General features: G+C 26.1%; 2 protein-coding genes across 3 annotated transcripts; both read right to left on the reverse strand.

The window, feature by feature from the left end:
* Nucleotides 1-3,413: 3,413 nt before the first annotated feature.
* On the reverse strand, nucleotides 3,414-10,363 carry LOC132921559 (chitin deacetylase 1). The gene is made up of 10 exons (XM_060984636.1): nucleotides 10,173-10,363; nucleotides 7,201-7,295; nucleotides 7,023-7,134; nucleotides 6,830-6,957; nucleotides 6,562-6,767; nucleotides 5,772-5,928; nucleotides 5,193-5,331; nucleotides 4,828-5,074; nucleotides 4,569-4,760; nucleotides 3,414-3,855 (listed from the first exon to the last, which is right to left on the reverse strand). Exons 1-10 carry the CDS (start codon nucleotides 10,225-10,227, stop codon nucleotides 3,747-3,749), a joined length of 1,440 nt encoding a protein of 479 aa, XP_060840619.1. The 5' UTR covers nucleotides 10,228-10,363; the 3' UTR covers nucleotides 3,414-3,746.
* A 1,306-nt stretch (nucleotides 10,364-11,669) lies between these two features.
* LOC132921223 (xanthine dehydrogenase) lies at nucleotides 11,670-23,497 on the reverse strand. Of its 2 annotated transcripts, XM_060984111.1 has the most exons (24): nucleotides 23,283-23,497; nucleotides 22,566-22,623; nucleotides 21,327-21,423; nucleotides 20,967-21,205; nucleotides 20,694-20,905; nucleotides 20,484-20,625; nucleotides 20,248-20,415; nucleotides 20,099-20,175; nucleotides 19,900-19,993; nucleotides 19,706-19,818; nucleotides 19,336-19,628; nucleotides 19,058-19,260; nucleotides 18,609-18,832; nucleotides 18,395-18,514; nucleotides 17,849-18,073; nucleotides 16,504-16,637; nucleotides 16,271-16,445; nucleotides 15,821-16,158; nucleotides 14,145-14,457; nucleotides 13,391-13,518; nucleotides 12,626-12,740; nucleotides 12,304-12,558; nucleotides 12,063-12,230; nucleotides 11,670-11,986 (listed from the first exon to the last, which is right to left on the reverse strand). In XM_060984111.1, exons 1-24 carry the CDS (start codon nucleotides 23,355-23,357, stop codon nucleotides 11,936-11,938), a joined length of 4,017 nt encoding a protein of 1,338 aa, XP_060840094.1. In that variant the 5' UTR covers nucleotides 23,358-23,497; the 3' UTR covers nucleotides 11,670-11,935. The 2 variants fall into 2 exon arrangements, with proteins under 2 accessions (XP_060840094.1, XP_060840095.1); XM_060984112.1 differs by lacking the exon at nucleotides 20,099-20,175 and having other exon boundaries at nucleotides 19,913-19,993.
* Between the last annotated feature and the right edge of the window lie 157 nt (nucleotides 23,498-23,654).

Below are 23,654 nucleotides of genomic sequence, written 5' to 3' on the forward strand. Positions count from 1 at the left end.
TAGGTATATTATTACAGAAATATATGAGAATAAACTATTGTTTTATAAAAGCTTAAAAATATTGTGTAATTTATTTAAACTGTTTTAAGTTACTTTTGAATACTGGCTACTTATTGTTCTTATCTAATTTACATAGGTACTATATACGTAAGTCTCATATTAAAAACTGTTATCATGAAGTGTGAAATGTACGATATTTTTTTTAAATAATAATACCTACTATTTCATTATTTTTATATCAATAATAAATTAATAAGTAACTGAAAATAATCTACATAGGTAGGTATAACTTTTAATTTAATACTATCGCCTCGATCGATAAATTAATATAAAATATATAATATGTTTAAATGTTTAATGTTAAGAACTATTTTTGGTGTAAATACTTACATAGTTTTATGATAAGTTTCACTTTTATGAGGATATAAGTAATTAAGCTGTTTGCGAAAATCTTCACAGAATATATAAAATGAGCTGAAGCTCAAATTTGCCCTGGCTCGACCATACACTCGCTTCCCAGCTTTATTCTCATTGGCAATTGATTTCGATTGATGTATTGTATTATCATTAATAGACGTAGATAACTCTGGTTGTAATGCAATGTCGAGTTTTGGCTCGATTTCTGGTTTTGACACGATTTCTGATTTTGGTAAAAATGTTGATTTTTTCTCAGGAATATCTTCATTATTGATGAAATACATTGTGTATTATCACTAACATCAAATTTTGAATTGACTATATACCTTCATATGTTTTGAACAAATCAAAACATTTTTGTATTTCAGTTATAAAAATGATTTAAAATTAAACTAGGTGTATGTAATTAAAAATTGTATTTACCTGTGTTTAAGTTTATCGAATATATTTATATTTTATTCATCCGGATATAAATTCCAATAATTGATTTATCGTTAGAAGATTAACAATAAATAATAACGTTTTATTCAACATAATAGATAGTTACGATAAAAAAACATCTCTTAACGATTTTCCAAATGACGGAAAATGGGGTGCACATAGAGACAAAGAGTACATGAACGATGAGCATCATGGAAGAAAAATATGTTCAACGTTGTTCGTAAATATGAAAAACATTGTATTAAAAATTGTTCCAATAGATAAATTTAGATTAAAACATTTTACTATTTATTATGCATGTACATGGTTTTATTGAGGGATATGATATTGATTAACTTGTGTGTACAAATATGTAGGTTACTTACATAAATTATAATAATTATTATAAAAAATAAATATATTATAATAATATCTATGTCCAATTAATATAATAATTTATACGAAAAATACAATTTTAACAAACATCAATGGTGTAAATAATAATAACTTCGACGTAGGTGGATTCGTGGATTGTCTTATAAATTATATTTTATACCTAAGTACGTCTTAATAAATATATTTTTCCATATTTTATTTTCAAGTGTTGGTTATGACTTATAATTATTATGACATTATATATTTATATGATTATACAAATGCATTATATGTAGGTACACAGTACACTTAACAGAAGAACGTTATAAATTATATCTATTATTGAAAACTACCCACTATAATTTTGCAAAAATATTACATTTAAACAATCAATTCTAAATTACAATAATAAGCGGAATAGATCAATTTTCAAAAATATTATCTGTCTATGACAAAGTAATAATATTATAATATATTAAGATTGGGTTAGGATAGGTATGTATTACCTATAGCCTATAATTATAGGAATACCTATATATTGTGTTGGACAATAGTATATATCTATAATAAGTGTCCCTAAGTCATACTTGAAAATTTAAATCTCAACAGCGGCCAGCGAAATTTATTTACGACAAATCCACAACTTCCTTATATATCATAGAGGTATGTACATTTTAGTATGCTATCCCCTCGACTGTTGCATTTGATTATTAACAAACTTCAATTATGTAACTAACATAATTATAGCGCAATATAACTAATTAATTATTTACTCGTACCTCAGACATAATCAGCTATCCGTTAAAAATGTACTTATGTAAAATATTGTTATTAAAATAATAATAAATATTTAGTACCAACAGCGTACTGTGCAAGAGATTGGGTTGATCGGGTTAGAGTGTAGATGACTAGATGAGTACTGAGTAATGAGTAAGAATCCGAGGCATAACTGAAAATAACATCGACCAGAACTCAAAATATTAATTACAATATTGTTTATTTAATTTTGCATAACTGCATGCGCCATCTATGTGTTGATATTATAGCTATTCTGCGTCGAGCGCAAAATATTAATTCATTTTCCGACACACCGCGCAACGGCGATGATATCATTCATAATATCTATATAACTATACTATATGATATAAATTACGGTCATGAAGAAGTTTTAATGGTTACGATCACGGTCCAAGAAATACTCATAATATAGTGTAGATATCTTTTCGTGAAATAAATACGATAACCGATGATGTTATTTAATATTTTAATCAATGCTCCGCGTGTGCGAAGATTATAGGTTTTAAAAATAAAAATTTTTATTTTTGAAAAACGTTAATCTATTCGAATAACGTTCGATAAATTGAAACAACGAACTTTATTTACTTATATTAATATTATATTTAATTACTATTAACTTTATTTAACGAAATTTAATAAGAGACATGAATATACACTAGACTACTAGAGGAAGTCACACAGTTGAGATCGCCTAATGCAATTTTATATTATTTAAATATTTGTGTGTTAGGTCACGGAACCAATTCTGTTCAAGGTGTCTGTTTTGTTTAGGTAGGTGAGTGAAAAAAAATTACTTACAAGCTGGTTAGAACTGCATTGAAATGTTGCGTTGAAGCATTCGTAAAAAAATGTAGCAGTTTTATTGTTTGAACAAATTTTAAGGTCAACTACCCAATATTATACCTAATAATTAAAAGTAAAAAATGTTTTAACTCGAAATTATAAAGTAAAGTTTACACATTTTAATTTTAAATATCTATTGTATTAACAGTCATTATAAATTTTAATTTTTAATCAAATAAATTTAATTACCAATTGATCATATAATACGCCAATAGTACCTAGTACCTACCGATAGTAGGTACATATTAACTTGTAACATTATAATTACGATAATCTATTAATGTTTTAAGACTCAAGATTTAAATAATTAATTACGCAGGTAAATAATTATTTTTAAGCAAAAATTAATTCGTAAGTAAGAAGTTAATTGTATACCTTTAATTTTAAAGTATTAGGTAATTTAATTTGACCTAGGTAACTACATCCATGTAAATTATTGTATGTATATAATTAGTTAGATATCAGTGTATATCATTTACAATAAATATATAAACACCAATAGAATATTTCAATATTAGAAATATTCAAATATGTATAGGATTAAATAAAAACAAATTAAATTATACGAAAAACGTTTGGTTTGAAACTTTATTGAAAATATTAACTACATATTATTTTAGGACAATATAGACTATATATAGTATAATCATACTATTCTATGATTTGTATTATTTATTTGTTGGATTCTCATTACTATTAAAAAAAACCTGTATTGTATCATTTATAAAATGTTGGAAATCTTTAATATTTATTAAAATAATTTGTGAAACATCAAATAGGTATTTATCAAATAATTTAAACTGAATTAAACATTAAACATTAAATTAATTGAAGAAATGAAAAAAGAAAATAATAAATATTTTTGGTTTATAAAGTAAAAAATAATTATTAAACTATTTTCTGTTGTCTGGAGAGTACACATCGGCTCCAGCAACACCAGTTCCTTTTGAATCACCTAGCCATGGATATTTCCTTGGACATTCCTTACACGTGGATAAATACCTGAAATCGTCATAATATTTATTAATTATTTTTTTTCTTCTAAAATACTATAAAGCTATTGTATTTTGATACATCTACCTACTTAAATTTTAAAAATATATTAATTTATAAATTATTTAATAGATTTCGTGTAAATAAATTATATGGTTAAGTTTGGAAAACATTTAAAAACCATTAAAACTGCAAATTTATACTTAAATTTCTTATTTTAGTATATCACTTATAGATATAATTTATAGATAATGCAATTAATGAATACAGGCAATATTCGATACTCAATAAGTGATAGTGATCGCCTGTTTTTGACTCACCATCAACTATCAAAGTAATAAAAATTGCGAATGCACTCAATGCTAACTGCCATATATTTATGATATTTTTTATTTTTATTACCTTGAAATTTCTAAATTTTCAAAAAAATTTGTATCCATTACATTCGTTTTGGTTACTTAACTACTTAGTATTTAGGTATAAAAATTATACATATTACGAATTAAACTTGAATATAACTTCATATTTATATTGCTCAATAAACATTTATCATTGTTTAAGATGCTCGATTCATATGTGCGATTATATATAAATATACATTACCTACTTAGTGCTTATAATAGGTATTCAATACTTAAATACATTGTTCGAACATTATATAAAAATCTTAGTTTTCTATTTAGCACGTAACATAATATAATATATAGATTATAATAAATTACCTTGTTCCGGATACATTGGTTTCTGGATGCTTAAATGATAATGGACATTTGTTCGGTAAATTACAAGGTGGCGAAGGTAATTGTTCAGGTTTATCACACATCCATGGTTCAAATCCAGACAAATCTTTGGTGGTCTTTGGATCAGTCATCCACGTTAATGCTTGTGTGGTTGTGACAAACCATACGTCCGGCCTAAGTTGAAAATTTAGTTTTAATTAGTTCAGTTTTTATCAACCTTATAATTATAAATATTAATTACTGTTTATTTGCCCAGTCAATGAACTTATGCAGTCCATCTTCAAGCTCTTTAATTTGGAACCAGTTAGTGTGGAAAGGCATCATGTAAGGCGCCCGATTTTGCGAATAATACCGTTCGAAATCTTCACGGAGCCATTCGAACACTTCAGTAGCATCATGACTATGCAATACGCATTGATCTAAATACGGACAGTGGCCGCCTTCGTAAGTCGCCACGTAATGAGCGTTCAAAGGAACTTCCCACGTACCTGTAATATTTATTTGAAAAAATGTAACATTACAATTTACATTACTTAAAAAAAAAATGAAATGATCAAACTGAAATTGATTATACTTTTTTAATATTTTTTTTTTCTAGAAATTAACCTTTAAATGATTTGGTTGGGCAAGTTCCAGACTTGCATTCATGTGGAATCTTATAATCTAAAGAGTATGGCCATATTGGTACCCTAGATGGAGGTATACCGATCGAACTATCATATACGAACCCGTAGTCTTCGATTACCTAGAATTAAATTAATATATATTACATTATTGTCTATACTTGAAAAGATTTAAACATTTTCCAGTTGTGTAAATTTTTAAATTTATATATTGAGTTAAAACTATTAATAAATTATATTAAAGGGAAAGGAAAATCAATTTTCAATAAAAAAAAAAAGTTGAATACAAATCTAAGAAAATCAGTTATACATTGATTGATAAAAATAAAATAAAAATTGCATATTATATGAAAGTATATATACAATTTCAAATGTGATAACACACTTTATGTAGAATAAAGAATTCTCAAATTTATTGAAAAATTTCTATGATCAAATATACATATAAAAAAAAAAGGAAGGATATATGAAGTTATAAGAAATAATATATAATAATATTTTTTATCTTCAATCTATTTTATAATCACCTACATAAATATATAAAATATAAAATTTTAAAAACCTCGTATTGTGTGTTTCTACCAGGCTTTAGGAATGGTGCTCTCATGCCAACTATATCACTTTTCGTTAAATTTGCAAAGTTGACTAAGATCTCTCTCATTCCAATCATTTCAGCGACCCATTCTTCATATCCTTTATCATGTAATCCTTTTTGTAATCTATGAATACATAATTAAATTTAAATTAACTTTTTTTTAGATATCAATAATATTTGTTATTAGAATATTGATTTTAAACCACAAAAACAGTAAAATATGAATTTCAAATAAAACAAGTTATAAAGCGGATTTTTGTTTAACATTAATTTTAAATTAATTGCTGTTTTAATAATAAATTATAAAATTATTGTAAAATAATGTTATTAATATTATAATCTTTATTTTTAGAAAGTCTTAAATCTTAATTTAATATAATTCAGGAAATTCATAATCGTAAGACTCCTCGATTTAAATTGTATTTTAAAAGAAATTTACTCTGTTAGTATGTTTTTTTAAATTAATTAATATCTAAAATATTTAAACAGTAAAAAATAAGCATTAAAAATAAAAACATAAAATTCAAAATCCAAAATGTTATAAATTTATTTTGCATTACATGTTTCACATTTATAGCTAATAAAGCTTCGCTTTGAACTAGTAAGAAAAAAACAAATGCCATCTAAATCTGTACTCAGGTACTCTAATTATTATTAATACGTATCAATGTATAATAAACATCATCAATTTAATTTTTCAGTGTTATAAACTACATATAGTTATTGAAGTTTAGTTTATATATTTATATATACTTACGACACAGTTTCAACACCAATCTCATGGCCTTTGTGTGCGAATTCTTGTACCATATTATAATCACAGTATTCGTGTGATATGAAGAATGTACCTTTAATGAGACATCCGTTAGGATTTTTCTTATTATGGGAAAATACTTTTTGATAGTGATCATAATTATTTTGATTCAATGCTCCGTCAAATGTCAACAGAATCATTTGGGGTGTCTAAAAACATTTTTGAGAATACAAAGTCAAAATATTATTTTATCATGATAAAAAAAACATACCTCTTTTGGATCTAAGCCACCAGGTATGATGGTTCCGTCTCTGGAGCAAAAACAATAAGGTAATGTACACTGACTCGTATCACATTTTTGAGCTAAATCAATAGGATTCTCTGTACTTGGAGCTTCAGCTAAATCAAATCATGACATTATATTTTTAGTATTTTATTGTATACTAATATGAATAAAACCTTACTTGTAGGAAGAGGTCCACACCGGGCTTCATTTTTAAACGTACATAATTTGTTCACATCGTCGAAGTATAATCCCGCAGGACAACGATTTAGGTATGGAAAATTATCTACACACTGAAAATGTGATTATGTTTAAAATATATATGTATAGACATTTATACAATCAAATGTTGAAAATACCTGATAAAAACGACGACATGTGGCTGGATCAGCATAGTTTCCATTTCCACCGACTTCAGGGCAGACAAAAGTTTCTCCAGTAGTTTCACATAGTGCTAAAATAAATTTAAAAACATAAATATATATTATTTAATTCATTATATTATATAATTATTATAACATATAAGAGCATAAAATATTTATTAAATATCAAGGTTTTATCGTCATATATTTTGTACCTATTTAAATAATACAAATTATATAACATTATGGAATTTATTATTATTTTAAAAATATATTAAATATTTTATAGTTTTGTAATAAGTTCCAAGGTTATTTTCTTCCACAATATTTTTTGTATTAGAATAAAAAATATGGAGATTAATAAGTTCAACATAATAAATAGTTTTAGATTTATTAATGTAAAAATAAAACGTATCAAAAATAGTCAAAATAAACCTGTTATGATAAAAAAAAACCCGATAAAGGTAAACAATTTGCATTAGTTTTATGTAAAAATTTAATTGAACGCTTATTCTAGAAATTAATTTAAATATTAAACTTCTATTACATTCAATTCGAAGCAACAAAACCAATAAATATAGGTACTGGTTATTTTCAAGTTATGTAGTGACCGCATTAATTTCTATGTATTCAGGAGACATAAAACAATCGTGAGTCATAAATTAAATCGTTTTATGTATAATAGTTATAGAAATATACATTTCTTAAAAAAAAACTCCCCATAATTTAATGCTAAGTTTATAGTTTTATGCTTTTAACTTTGTAAATTTGTTAAAAACAAATCATTATTGTTCAGAAATACTACATCTAATAAAATATTAAAATTAAAATTACGCAAAAATTTGGATTACCTACTTATTAATCTATAGGTACAGTTATTTATAGATACGTGCTCGAATTATATTCTATATTTGTATATGATTAAACATTTAAACGATCGAATTATAATTAACCGCTGGAATAGTTGGGCTAATCTAAATTAGTTTGGTGCACCATGTCCTGAGAATGTCTAGTAAAGTTCAACGTTCTTTAGCGACCTTAGCACATATTATAATTATTAAAAACTCCACATACATTTTTTTTATTATGCTCCTAGAATAATAATTACATAACGATGTGTGAGAAGGTATTGTGGGAAGTGATAGTAGATCATGTGGTATACACATAATCGACATTTAAAAAGATGAATTGAAATGTTACGCTTTCACAGTAAGGCCAAATATTAATCTCAATACAATAATGTCTGAAATTTTCAGTTTCAAAAACGAATAAATCGTTGTTTTTTTTTTTAATAAAATCCATGCTCATACGTATGTATGAAAAGACTAAAATATTGATTTGATGATCATGTTTTATATTTTCCAGCATTTATAAATTGTCACTAATTGTTATTTGAAATCGGTTTCACTGATTTCACTTTTACCCACCGTGAGCTTGTTACGATTTATTACCAATTTCTCCTAATATAAAATAAATGATAGTAACTAATTTCAAGCAAGTGACTTGTTGATTCAGATCGAACAAATATTTATTTTTTAAATGTCGAATAATTTGCATAATTTTATAAAGAGAGTGATATTTATAATGATATTTTTTATTATTTTTACACTTTTTCAAACATAAAATTGCTCTACAAGTTAAATTTAGCTCTACGGTAACAAAAATTTACAAATTGAGTCTATTTGATATATTGATTAAGTCATTTTATGTTTTTGACAGTAATCTTTCAAACTATCGACGACCGTGAAAAAATATTAATAAGCGTCGTTTTTTAAATTTAATCGAACGTTGCTCAGAATCGTGTTACGAATACGACAGTTGATATAGTATATTATAATATTAATACACTAGTATTTCAGTATTTGGCACCGATATGTGAATCAAAAACTCTACATCCGGTCTCTGCGTTGTAAATATAATATGTCTGTATTGTCTAACATTTTATTCACAAGGATCCAAAAATATTAAATAAATTATAATTTAAATAACAATTGTTAATTTTACTCTGTTTCTATCATCTCTTCATATACAACTTGCATTTCCTATCGAGATAATTTAATTTATTTTTTAAATCCAAACTTAACCAGTCATTAGTTTGATGTCGGTAATACTTGTATCTATAAACAATTTTAATTAATCTAAACATTTCAAAAACAATATGTACAATATTTTGTAGTCGAATAAAATACATATGTCATATTTTGTAAATTTCTATTGAGTTTTAGAATCATATTACAATAAAAGTATTTCAAAATAGTTATAATATCTTTTCAGTTAAGACAAGAATAAAGGTATACCATTTATATTTTTTGATTGATTCATTTTTATTATCAATTTATATAAAAGAATATATTTTGAAATCGTTAGGTGTGCGCAACATAAATATAATTTAATGAGCTACACTTTAAATACACATTAATTTGTTATTTAACTGAAAAATGCAGACTTTCGTTAATGGCCATGACATTATACCTATAGTATTTACATAATATGTGCTTATATAGCTATTATTATGATATTAAGCTCGTAGTTTGAATGAAATATTATGATCGACATGCGTATTTAGTATTTGATCAAAAATAATCAAATTACAGACAGCAAGTATACATAATATGTGTAATACATCAATAAAAATCTATATAGATAAAAAAAAATTGTATTCTAAATTATTCATAATATTATTTTATCCTGCAGTATACCTATAGTTTATATAAGCTTAAAGTTTATAAGCTTAGTTAAAATATTCTTTATAAAACTTAAGTTATGCTATATGCAATATATATAATCTTATTATGTCCTGTTACGTAAAAATGTTAATAAACTCTATGTAATGCATAAAGTATATGCATACGAGACAGACACGATTATCTGCTTAGTAAATGTTTGTAGTTTTTTAAATGACTTGTATTCAGGTTAAATTACGGCTAATCATATTATTTTTTAGATAATTTAACAAAGCATACACTTACCGATTGGAAAAACGTAAAACGCAATCACTGCGATCACTTTAAGTGCAGAATCCATTCCTACGTCGTAGTCTTGGTTTACGAGATCACAAAAAAAACAAATATTTACGTCATTTTTTCGAAAGCAATATTCTTTATTCTACCAGTGACCAACTTGCTTGCGTACTGTTGCTGAACTGTGTTGTACAGGTGCACTGTGTACGGTGGTAATCTAAGGTTGACCACTTTCTCACACCATAACCAGTTCCAAGACAATTTTTGATTCATCATTATCATTTTTACTATTACTATAATTATTATTATATTTATTACGATCGTCAACAAAATCGTTCGTATTATGTGTGTATATAATATAATACGATACATTATACCGTGGTTGTATTTGTTGCATACAAAGTCAAGGACAAGACGGATCAACGTAGACAGACAAATAATTCGTAATGGTTTATTCTTTATTCCATTGAATAACGTATAATAAGAAACTTATTTATTTCTTTATTCGACATTAATAGGTATATTTCATATGGTTATAACATGTAGGTACGCAAGTTATGAAATAGTTGTAATTAGGTAGGTATGTATTATGTAACTTCGCTTAAAAAAATAAAATCTAAATACGTGAAAATTGATTTCAAACATACCTTTACATTATACCATTTGAATAGAGGGCTAGAAAAATACGTTGATAATACATTTTAGCTGTTAGTATAATTTTAAGAATATATGTATAGTTTAGTTATACGTATATTAATTTGGGCGTTGTGTATATAAATATTGTTTTTATAACTATTTAATTTACACTTTTTTTAAAAAAAAAACAATGCCAAGCAATAATACATAATATATATATAAGATAAATTATTCGAACTGCTATTACAAATTAGGAAAAAAAGTTAGATAAAGTTTGGTTTAGTAATTATATTATGAAAAAAGACACGTGACATTTTGTTCGTACTTTCTCTAAAACAAACTATCAGTTAGATATATTCATCATTGATTTTCGAAACCAGAAGTTCAAGATTTATTACTTTCTTTTAAATTTTTTTTCGAATCAACTGAAAAAACTTGATAATAGAATGTTAAGATATGTCGTTATGTGGTCAATTAACTACCAGAATTTAATGAAAAAGAATTAAGATTGCTATTTTGATATATAGATTCCTTATAATGAGAAAGACTTAAAAACAAAATACCTACCATCGTTAACTTAACTATTTGTTCTCTTTTTTAGTCTGACTAAAATATAATATATAACTAAATATTACGATTATAGACATGTAGACAGTCTAAATACCTCAACACACAATATAATCTATTGATTATTAATGATATTTTAATTTTGGTACGTCTAAAATATACAATATTTAGAGTTTGCTAATTATTATAGGTATTATCAAGTATTTATTTAAATATTTTATTTATTATGCATTATTATATTTATACATCAATTTGTATGTAAAAATTTCTTAACATTTGGCCAGTTAAAAATTAATTATAATAACTTAAAATTTAAAATATTATTTATTTCTGTAATATTAAAATTCTAATAATACGTTAACTATAATAATATATCGTAACTATTTTAACTAACTTATTAATTAACAAGCTTATTATTAATGCAGTTTGATTAATTTAATATGTCAATAATTAAAAAAAATGTACTAATATTTAAATTATATAAGCCTTATTTTTTGTTTTATAATAATTCGACTAACTACCTAAACATTATAAAAAGTATTTATGTTTGATTTATTCTTATCATTTTCTTAAACGATAATATTCCATGAATCAGCTACCTTGGTTTCATATTTTTCAAGCTGCAGTAAAGAAAACATGATTAAAATATATTCGATTTCTACACTAGTAATTTAGACGTTTTATGGATAAATGTACCTTTTCGGTAATATTGTCTTTGCAAGACATTCTAATTTTTTCCACAGTTGCTGGAGCATCCAATCTAAAATACCCTGTGACACCAGCATCTTCTCTAGCCGAATATATGGCATTTTTAATTGCGAAAAATATCGAAGCTGATAAAAACAACGGCGGTTCTCCAATAGCCTAAATAATACATATTATTATAGTATACAGTACGAAGATATCCTGTAACGGAAGGTTAAAAAATTATTTTTACTTTTGATGAATAAACAGCTCTTGGATTTTCTGAACCTTTCAGTAATGAAACTGTAAACTGTTTTGGTATATCCGAAAAACCAGGTATTTTATATGTACCAGGTCCCCTCGTATATAACATTCCTTTTGGACTGTAAACAAGTTCTTCTAATGTAAATAATCCATAACCTTGCATAAAAGCTCCTTCGATTTGCCCCACATCAATTGCTGGATTCAGGCTCTGTCCCACGTCCATTACTATGTCTGTGCTTAAAACCTGATCGAGAGAAAGAAAAAACGAAAATAATAACCTGTTTAATGTAGAAAATATGAACCCTGTATACTTCATGGTCACCAGTTAAACAGTCCACTTCGACCACCGAAACAGCTGCCCCACTAGTATAATACAAAACATAGTTGTCTGTGCCTTGATCTGTTGTTGTTCCTATAATGTGATTTCTACGAACAACATAAGTAATTAATTTTCATGGTTACCAAACATCACTTTTATTAGTATTATTCCTTTAAGTTAATTAACAAAAATCAATAATGTTATGTAAAAAAAAATAATTAATACGCGATTGATGAGTATTAAAAATCCAAGTTTTTTTTTTTGCTGTATCTTATATAGTAAGCAATTGTACAGTATACACATGCATATAAATTTGCATTGTACATATATATTTTCAATATTTTTATATAATATAATACAAATTTTTTTAGATATTAAAAGTTTGTAGGTACTGATTTTCATTAACTTATGAGCATGACCTTCGTTTAAACTCGATATGTATGTAAGAAGTGTATAATAAATAATAATATTCATTAAACTTATAACAATACTATTTTTGTATTTTTTATTCTAAGGTCCAACTAACATAATGTTATATTAATACCTATAATACAATACATACATTTAAATATATAATGGCGATATTACTGTGGTAAACCGAGGAAATAACTTATACAAAGTTACAAATCTATGTTATGTTGAACAAATATATTTTGTCTATTGAATCATACTTTTATTAATGATTACATATAGTTTAAGAAAAACCGATGTTATGTGTCTTAATCAAAAATAACAATAAAGGCATCACTAAACTTACGCGTAAAATCCAGAAGCACACAAGTTAACTTTTTCAAAATACGCAGTCTTTACCAATTTAGCCCATGAACTTCCGGGATTCCTCTTCTTGATTGGTTCTAATCTGGCATTAATGATCTCACAAGCGTTCTGCAACACGATTGTCACAGCGATAACAGAACAATAAATATACACAATAAATTTATGATGTGTAAGTTATAACATGTAAACCATGACAAAATAGATATAATATTCATCATCACAGTTTTTTGATTGAATATTAATATTTTTTCACTTCCCCTATACATATATCGTAGTTCTTTACTTCTATTTGTTGTTCACGTTTTTATTATTTAACTATTATAATATAAATGTTATATGTTATATGTGGATGTGATGGTATGAAGGAAATTAGCATACTGCATTAGCTGTGATGTTACCTATCTATCAATCTTGTCATGATGTAAACGAAAAAAAATAAGCTGTACAAATATTTGCGACAACGGAGAAGCCACCAGGGATGACTAAGACCATAACGGGGCTGTAGCGCCTGTAGCCCTCCTCTAATTAACACTTTATATTACTATATTAGAATAAAATTTAAAACTGCATTTGGTGGTGAATGTATTGCATCTAAAATGTTATATTTTACCCGCGGTATCTGCCGCATACCAAACTTATGAGGGATCTTAGTTGTTAAACCTCTTCTAAATTATAAAATTTCCCCCAAAGAAAAGTCTCGGCTTCGCTACTGACTTGCGTGTACGTATACTCACGAGAACGGCCATCCCGTTAAGGTCAGAGCTGAAACTGCCAGCGGTCGGAGACGCGTTTGCTACTTTGTCTGTGCTGGTCTCTTTGATATGTATCGACTCGGCGGGTATGTCCAAGGCCCTACTAGCCACTTGGATCATTTTCGTGTGTAGTCCCTGGCCCATTTCGACGCCGCCGTGCGCCAGCAGTACAGATCCGTCAATGTAGACGAGCAACAGTGCACCAGCTTGGTTCAAAAACTTCGAGCCACCCGAGAACCCGATACCGTACATCGTCGGTACGCCTGCAATGCCACGTTTCTTCCAACGGTTCATTCTAAAACCGTATTGTTTATGTATGGTTTGTGATTAGTAAACGAATTGTAAAAAAATTAAATGGAGAAACTATGAAAACGACAATTTACAAAAAGCAAATTCAAAACTAACTAAAGCAACTACCAGCAGCAATACAGATAATTTTGATTTATATAATTCTAGTCTCCAGTTATTACGTTACGTATAATAATAGGTATTATTTTCATTTATAGTAAAGGTATTATTTTCATTTATAGTAAACATATCAACATTATCAACATTTAAAAAAATAATCCCTGCGAACTTCAACTCTGACTCGAGCTTGGATACGATCGACATAAACATATTTCAGTTATAGGTATGCATAGACTTCGTATAAGATCTATGGTTATATGACTCAATAGTGCATAATTTTGAAATGTAATTATCGAAAATCATCTATATAATAATATATTGAGTACAAGATACATTATTTCAAATAAGTTAATGTTTTTAAAATATTTTTTTTACGTGATTTCCAATTCCAATCAAAATTTTTTTTTAAACTATTATTTTTAATATTTTTTATCGTTGTATTTTTTTAAAGTTTTTTATTTTTCTAAATGACAACATATATTTTTAATTTTATAAAGCAGAATATTATTCAGAGTATTTTGATATATAAAAATCGAATGAGTAGTTTATGAGTTATTAGTATTTAAAGTTTGATTGGCTGGAGTAGTAGACCAATATTTTACGGAGTATCATCGTACCACTCGCTATCCAATAAAAAAAAAACTTAAAATAATTATAACTCATTCATAAGTCATCTGAATTTCGATTATTATGTATCGAAATACTTCAAAAAATATTCTGCTCTAGAAAATGAAATAAAAAATGTATATTATCATTCAAAAAAGTAAAAAACTTAAAAAAATGTTGTTTTATTTTGACTGGAAATTATGTGAGACAAATATTTTCAAAAACGTTAATAGATTTTGAAATAATGAGTGTTGTTTGATAAAAGATGCACTCTATATACCTATTATGTCGACATGAGGTTTCGTCCGCATTACATGTGTCAGTGGTGGAGGTTTGTAGGGATACACTATTAATTTCTAATCTTAACTACACAAATTCATGCAAAGTTTTTATACAGCTGTTCTATTTATATATATGTCCAGATTGTACAGTTTTTCAATTAATTAGAAAGTTAGTAAAGTTCATGATGCAGCACTAATATTTAAATGCAGGTTGTTAATGTAATATACTCGTGTATGACTAATGGCCTCCCTTTTACCAAGATTGACAATTGTTTTTACTAACTTTCCAATTAATGAACATATACTATATATTATTATAATAGACATAACAGTTATAATATGCGTAACACGTATAAGATATACCTATTGAACTTTTCGATTTCGTTAGACTTCAAGGTATATTTTGATCTTTTTAATACCTCGTCCCAACAATTTTTAGCAGTAAAATTAGATATCAATTGATTATAATAAGTTATCTGTCCGTTTACGAAGAAATTCTTTGCTCTCACTGCATTTGAATCTATGTTTAGTTCTTTAGATATGTGATCGATAATTGATTCCGCGAAAAACATTCCTTGGGGTGCACCAAACCCTCTAAAAGCCGTATTTGATGGTAAATTTGTAGCACAAATATATCCCGATATTCTAACATGAGGGACATAATACGTATTCGTTAAATGAGTAACGCATCTTTCAATTGTCTGTAAAATATAAACATAAATGTATAATATTTTGATTTAATAAATAATTATAATAATAATAATATGTATATACTCAATACAAATTACTTAAAAAATATATAAGTATACTCACTCCCGCAGACAGATCTCTAGAACTTCCACCGTTATTGTACACAGAAATGTCCAAAGCCTGAATTTGTCCATGTTCGTTAAATCCAACACGATAGTGGCATAAAAATGGATTTCTTCCACCAGTGATCAACATGTCTTCGTGTCGATCCAGCATACATCTAACTGATTTTCCAGTTCTAGAAAAAAAATTAAATATATTTTCTAATATCAAACCTTCCATCCCTGCAGTCTTACTTTACAGCAGCTACTGCACATGGCGCCGCTATAGTAAATGCTTTAGTTTCTTTACCACCAAAGCCACCACCAAGACGTTTTGTTTTGCAAACTATACGATTTACCGGTATGTCTAAGCAATGTGATATACTTTCCTGATCAAACAAGATGTTTATAAAAAGTATTTACATTAATTTGAATTTTTATCTAAATATTATGTATTGAATTTTAACTAAACAAAAAATAAGAGATTTTTTAGCATATGATATTAGTATATATACAAAGAATTTGGAAGAGATTTATTGATTACCTAAGTCTAGTTTTTACAACTTATTAATAGGGCTCGAATTTAAATGCTTTGCATCTTTTTTTTTTTGTTGGTTGTCTTACAGTCGTACGATGCTTTCCAAGCTACAAATGTGTTTCAAATACTCCGTGTTCTAACCACAACATTTTTTAGGGCATTTTTTTGCATTTTAACGGATTTTATACTTTTTAGAGTATTTTTTGACGATTTTTATGCATTTTTAAAAAAAATTTTGGGACATTTTTGATTTAATTAATTTAATTTAAATTCTCGTATTATGACTAAAAAAATTTACTTCATTGAAATATAAGTACTACATAGCACTACGTAAAATAAATTATTTTCATTTTGAACTTAACATCAAGAAATCCGGTTTTAAATTAGACAATACTGAAATTTATCTTTATGTCTCACCATCCAATTAGCTGAATTAATTGCATACAACTTAACAACTTTTATCGGAGTATTTTCTTATCGAGCGATAATATTATATCGGTGGTGCGTGTTTGCATTTTTTGATAATTTTTGATATTTTTAGGACATTTTTTAGAATTTTTAGGTTATAAATGCATTTTTTGTTTTTTTTTACCATTATATGAGCTTAAAATAAGTATTATTGATAATAAATACATAATACATACATAGATTTTTATACCACCTACTATACATTTTAATTAATTAATTTTTTTTTTATTAAATTTATAAATTATAATTAATGTACCAAAAATACACAATGAACATAGTAGTTTTATCTATTTTTATTATTGTAAGTTTTAAATTTCAGGATATAGATATTAGGTAATTAAATTAAATTTTTGTTTATTAAAAATATTCAATAATAGTACCTATGCATGATTTTTTCTTTGTTATATTTCTATAACATAATATTAATTATGCTTTTAGCTATTATTTTTATAAATATTTAATTATTATTTAAAATAGAAAGCCTTTTGAATTTATTTTAAAATTTAAACATATTATTTTTGTTCTGAATTGACTGCAGTTTTGACAGAAAAACTTAAATAACATTATAATGTATAGTGCTCGTATAATTTATACCTGCAATTCATTTGGCGATTGTGTTGAACTTATTATTTCTATCTCATTATGTTCATTCATCGGTATTGCTATACAACACTGAGTTTCTAAATAAAAATGATCTTGCCCGCCAATTCTTAAGGTACCGTTTAGACTATGGTTTGATTCTTTAAATCCTTGATCTATGCATCCTTTTTCAAAATAGGCGCACCGGCCATCATAATACGATTCATTTTTAATAGCTTCCTATAAACATTTACAGTAACCAAAAATATCGTAAGCAATTTAAATTCATTCGTTCTGTTAAACACCAGACATATTATTTTGTGTGAAAATTATTACTTATTATATTCTTTCAAAAAGTCTATACGTTTGTATCTATAATACTGGTTTATTTTTAAAACGACTTCTGGTTAAGATTGTATTTACTTGTTCGCTCATAGTATATTGTAGTGGCTTCTCATACATATGATACAAGTAAACAATCATGATTATATTTATTACACATATTAATATTTTTAATTGATCAAATTAACCATAAGCATTTAAATTTTAAACTTTACATACCTCGATGGTAATTATCGGTTTTAATTCTTCATACTGAACATGGATTAATTTAACTGCATCCTGTGCGGTAATTGGATCTACAGCGACTAATCCGCAAATTATTTGCCCAAAATTGACCACCTGAGAAATAGGTTTGATTTTTATATTCGAATTTTGAATTGTAATACTTTAAATTATGAACATGTATTTAACAAATAACAATACATTATAATACCTTTTCTCTAGCAAATACATAGTCATCTTTAATCGGCATTATGCCGACCATATTGCGGCTTCCTGGTAGATCTTTTTCATCGACTATGGTCACCACGCCAGGTTGTGATAAAGCCTCGGTATAGTCTACACTTATAATTTTAGCATGGGCATGTATAGATGTTTTAACAGCTAAATAAAGTTCATCGGAACGACGAGGTATATCGTCGCAATATACTGCTTCGCCTATGATAATACATATTATATAATAGTTAATGTAAACAACTTAAAAATATTTAATTTTTTTCATAAAAAAAAGTTTCTTATCATTTAAATTCTAGTACTAATATTATATTGTATTTTTCCGTATAAAAGTTGTAAATATAATTTTATTGGTAAAAAAAAAATAGGGGTACTAATAATGAATGTTATTAACTAGTTATATATATTTATTTATAAGCAACATGATACCTGTAGTTTGCTGTATAGCTGATCTGTGAACTAATGGTTTACCAACAGCGTCATTTGGGCTTGGAGAATTTGAAGCTATATTATAGTATTGAGCGTACTTAGAATTATGTGTAATAACATTGTTGCCATTAATTAAATGGTGTGCATCTATCATTGTCAAATTTAATTGATTGCACACGTAAAGGTAAAATTTAAAAAATAGGCTAAAAAATATAACATCTCATTTAGATGTACACTATAACAAAAAATTATTGTAATTATTTAATCATTATAATCACCTTAGAACAAGACTTTTACGATAAGCCACCATTCCTCCGGGGGCATTTGATGCCAAAGGTAAGTCTTTAAGTAACTCTAAATATACATCATCTAACAAAGACTCAGACCATTCGCTGTTGATTATTAATGATTTAGTTTTTTGAGCAATAACTGCAGTAGCTGACATTCCACCAAAAACTAGCTCTGCATCTTTTACTATATTATTTGATATTTCTACATAAAATGCAGCATTTACCAAAGCTATGTCATCTTCTTTTCTTCTTGATTGTTTAATCGATTTAAAAAATGTATTCTAAAACAATTTTTTTAATTTTTAATGATTATATATATAGCACTTTATCGAATTAAACAATTACACCAAACGCTTACTTTCTGTGTAAATGGAATAAACAAATCAATTACAACCTCATCTGGGTGTAAAGCATTTCGTCGATAACCCGTAAAAAACGTATGGTCCATCTTCAAAAATCTTATTCCATTTTCTAGGAATAAAATATAAATCGTGAGATTAATACATTTATTAATAGAATTTCTACATTTGCAATCATAAAATAAATTATTACGTTTACTCTGTACTTTTAACTGACAACGAGCCGCTAAAAATATTGGATTTAAATCCGATATAGGACTTCCCGTTATAATATTTCCGGCTATGCACTAGAAAAATGATAAATGAAATATAAATTTATAATTTAATATCTATATTCCATACTGTTATACTTAATTACAAATAATAATTTCAAAAGTGATGGGTGAACTTACAGCAACATTACGAATTTGTTTACTTGCAAACCAAGGTATCATCTCTAATATAGATTTTATTATTTTAATTTTATGATCTAACAATTGATAATTATTTGATTAAAGTCTATCATATTAATAATGTTCATTATATGGTTTAAATATCTTACCTGGTATAATATCAATTAGTTTCTTTAATTCATTTTCTAATTGGTTAATAGTTACCGCAGCTCCAACAATTAATCCTTTAACACACTTTTTAATGATATTTAACTCAGACACCTTATTGGGCTGTATCATTACAGGATATTGACAATTTTTGAATTTTATTTCAACTCCTATTTATTTAAATGATATTAAAATATTAATTTTACTGTTATATGCATTTCCTATTTATGTACTTTACCAATTTCGGTATTCCCGACAACTATACGAGCATTGGGATATTTATATTTAAGTTCCAATAATTCCAAAAGTGATGTTGGTCTATACCACGTAGTCTTTTTACCTCTAAATATCAAATATTCTTTATCGAACTCATTTGTAAGCTACGCAAATATACTAAATGTAGATACTTATATAGTAAATAATTAAATATATTATTTTTGTTTCTCACCATGAGTTCAGGTGGAAAAATTGGTTCTTGAGAAGGATCATATGGTAAGAATTCGGATGAATTGCACATATCTTCATCGTCATTTTCAATTTTCTTAGTCTTCATGCAACATTTATTTCCCATTGTACATCCATTAGAGATTTTACCACAAATAGTTAATGTCATCAACCCCTCTAAAATAGGTCTATAACCTGTACATCTACACAAGTTGCCTGAAATATAATAGTTAACAAGCAGTCTGAACGTTTAAATTTAAAAAATGATTAAATCTACCTTGCAAAGCAATTTCTAGGTCATTTTCATCGGGTGTTTTTTCTAATGATCTGAGCATGGCATATACAGACATTACAATACCAGGTGTACAAAATCCGCATTGTGATCCATGACTTTTCGCTATTCGTTCTTGAATAGGGTGCAATCTTGTTTTTGTGTTACCAATGCCTTCAACAGTTATTATAGCACATCCGTGTAAGCTGACTACAGGGCACAAACAGGCATTGACAGACATGTGTCTAAAGTTTAGTTAATTAAAGAGTTTTTATCTTTATGAATGATATACAATTAGTGTACACATTATACGTATTTATTTAAAATGCATGTTCATATTTTAGACTTTAGTAGATCAAAGGATACAATGGAGACTTCTTAATGTGATCATATTTTGATACCATTACAGTACAAGCTCCGCATCCTCCTTCAGCACATCCCAATTTAGTTCCACATAAATTTACTGTAGTGATAAATTTAAGGAATTTTTAATTAGCATAATTTATTGATGTATGCATAATAGTGTCGTGTTTCCTTTTAAACTCTGAACGAAGTGATGAATGTATTAATTTTACAATGACGTGTTTTTTTTTTATGAGTTACAATAAATTTTCGATAAAATGCTTTGATTTTGATATTCACCCGTAAAATAATTATTTCTCTTATACAGTTTTTGATATTTTATTGTATTTCAAAAAATAAAAAATAAAAATAGATACTTAAAATGTTCACGAAAAGTTTAAATCATCAATTTCGTTCAACATTTTTAAAAAAAATTTAACTCTTTTTGTGTTATTTTAGACTTTTTATTTTGTTTTTTTCTATAAATGTAGATCGAAATTATTCGCAGGGTCAAAATTCTTGAATATTTAATACAAGATCCACAAAATGTATTCTTATATCTGTTTAAAAATATTAAAAGTGTATAGGTACAATTTTTTTATATACATTTAAAGTTAGAATTTTGACAACATTTTTCAGTCGCAAAAAATTACAAATTATTTAGTAGTTAGAAATTCGTTAAAGTTTTTCTTTTTATATCTAAGTTTAGAAAATATAATAAAAGATAATTCATAAGTCATGGTAACTAAACACTCACTTTTACGTATGTTTTAATATAGTTATGACTTTTATTACACACAATGGTTTTTATTCATTTAAGATATTGTGTTTTTTTAGTTATATAGGTTGATAAAACGTGGTAAATATATATTATTATAAATTATAATATATTTTTTTTTTATTTAAGGCAATTTATAAAATTAAATTGTACTTATAATAGCACCCATTGTACTGAAACATTTTAATAATAATAAACGAAAAAAAAGAAAATTAAAAGAATACACAACAATGTTATACATGACGAGGGAGGCCATCCAGTGATAGAATTCAACGTCAATTGTATTATAATAATTAAATACTAATAAAATAATAAATCACTTCAATAGCCTTAAGTATCAAAAAAAAAAAAAAAATATTACAAAACATACTTAGTAATATAAGCTACAAATTTAACACATCCACATATTAGTGTGTCACTAGACACACTTGACACCATTTGCCAATATTTTTTTTTTAATTAACACAATCATTTAAAAAGGATACATTTATTTCTTAAATAATAAAGTAAAGTCCAATGTGGGTCAGCTTTATCTTCGACAACCTGTTTAATAAAGTTTAATAAGTTTTTATTTTACAAAGTATAGTTTAGCTAATGTAAATATATTTAAAAAAGAGATTGACTAATACGAGTGACTAATGTGGTAAAAATTAATTAATCATTTGTAAAAAAAGAATATATAATAATTACAGGGTTTCATATTTATATAAGAACCCACAATATACTGCACTGGTCACTAGCTGTAATGCTACATATTATATGAAATACTAGTAGACCATATAATGAATTCATTTTCAATAAAAACAAGATCCATAATGGTGTCACAAACTCACAACATAAAATATAATCAAATTTTATTTTAAAATTAAGAATATTTTTATATATATAAAATATAAATAATATAGGTATTTTATGCGTTTTAGACAAATGAAAAATTTTGAATAAATCCGTCTGATAAACACAAATAGTATAAAATTACTTAAGTATCAAAAATAATTTTTATTTACTTATAAATAGCGATAGACGATAGGATGTTAATCTTAAATAATATGATAATTAATAGGATTCAATATTTTGTGATTATACTAGCAGTAATTGTATTCTTTAGTAGATGGAAATTCCAAATTCATATTTATTTGATTTTATTATTTTCATTTTGATTACCATTTTTCTACGATTAAAAACATAATTGTTTTTCTTACCTTTTTACCGTTGACAAAAAATATTAAGGTGGAAGTAATATTTTCCATTGTGCAGCTTTTGTATAAAAATTCCATACTAATGTACAATTTCTTAAATTGGATAATCTAAATCCAAAAAACTGTTGTAATATTTAAAAATAATCTTAATTAATAATAATTCACTTGTACGATAATTTCATAAACACACATCATCATACTGAGAGCTACAATTTATAATGGTTTTTAAAAATATATATTTAATAACTAATAAGGCTTCAGAAACCATAATTTGTTGTGGGTATTTTTTTAAACTAAAAGATATATTTTACAATATCGATTTCAAACCTGCGTTATTTTAACATTATACGTCGTTAATGGAATATTATCCTGTGT

The sequence above is a fragment of the Rhopalosiphum padi genome, chromosome 2 (assembly GCF_020882245.1).
Source record: "Rhopalosiphum padi isolate XX-2018 chromosome 2, ASM2088224v1, whole genome shotgun sequence".
Taxonomy (NCBI): domain Eukaryota; kingdom Metazoa; phylum Arthropoda; class Insecta; order Hemiptera; family Aphididae; genus Rhopalosiphum; species Rhopalosiphum padi.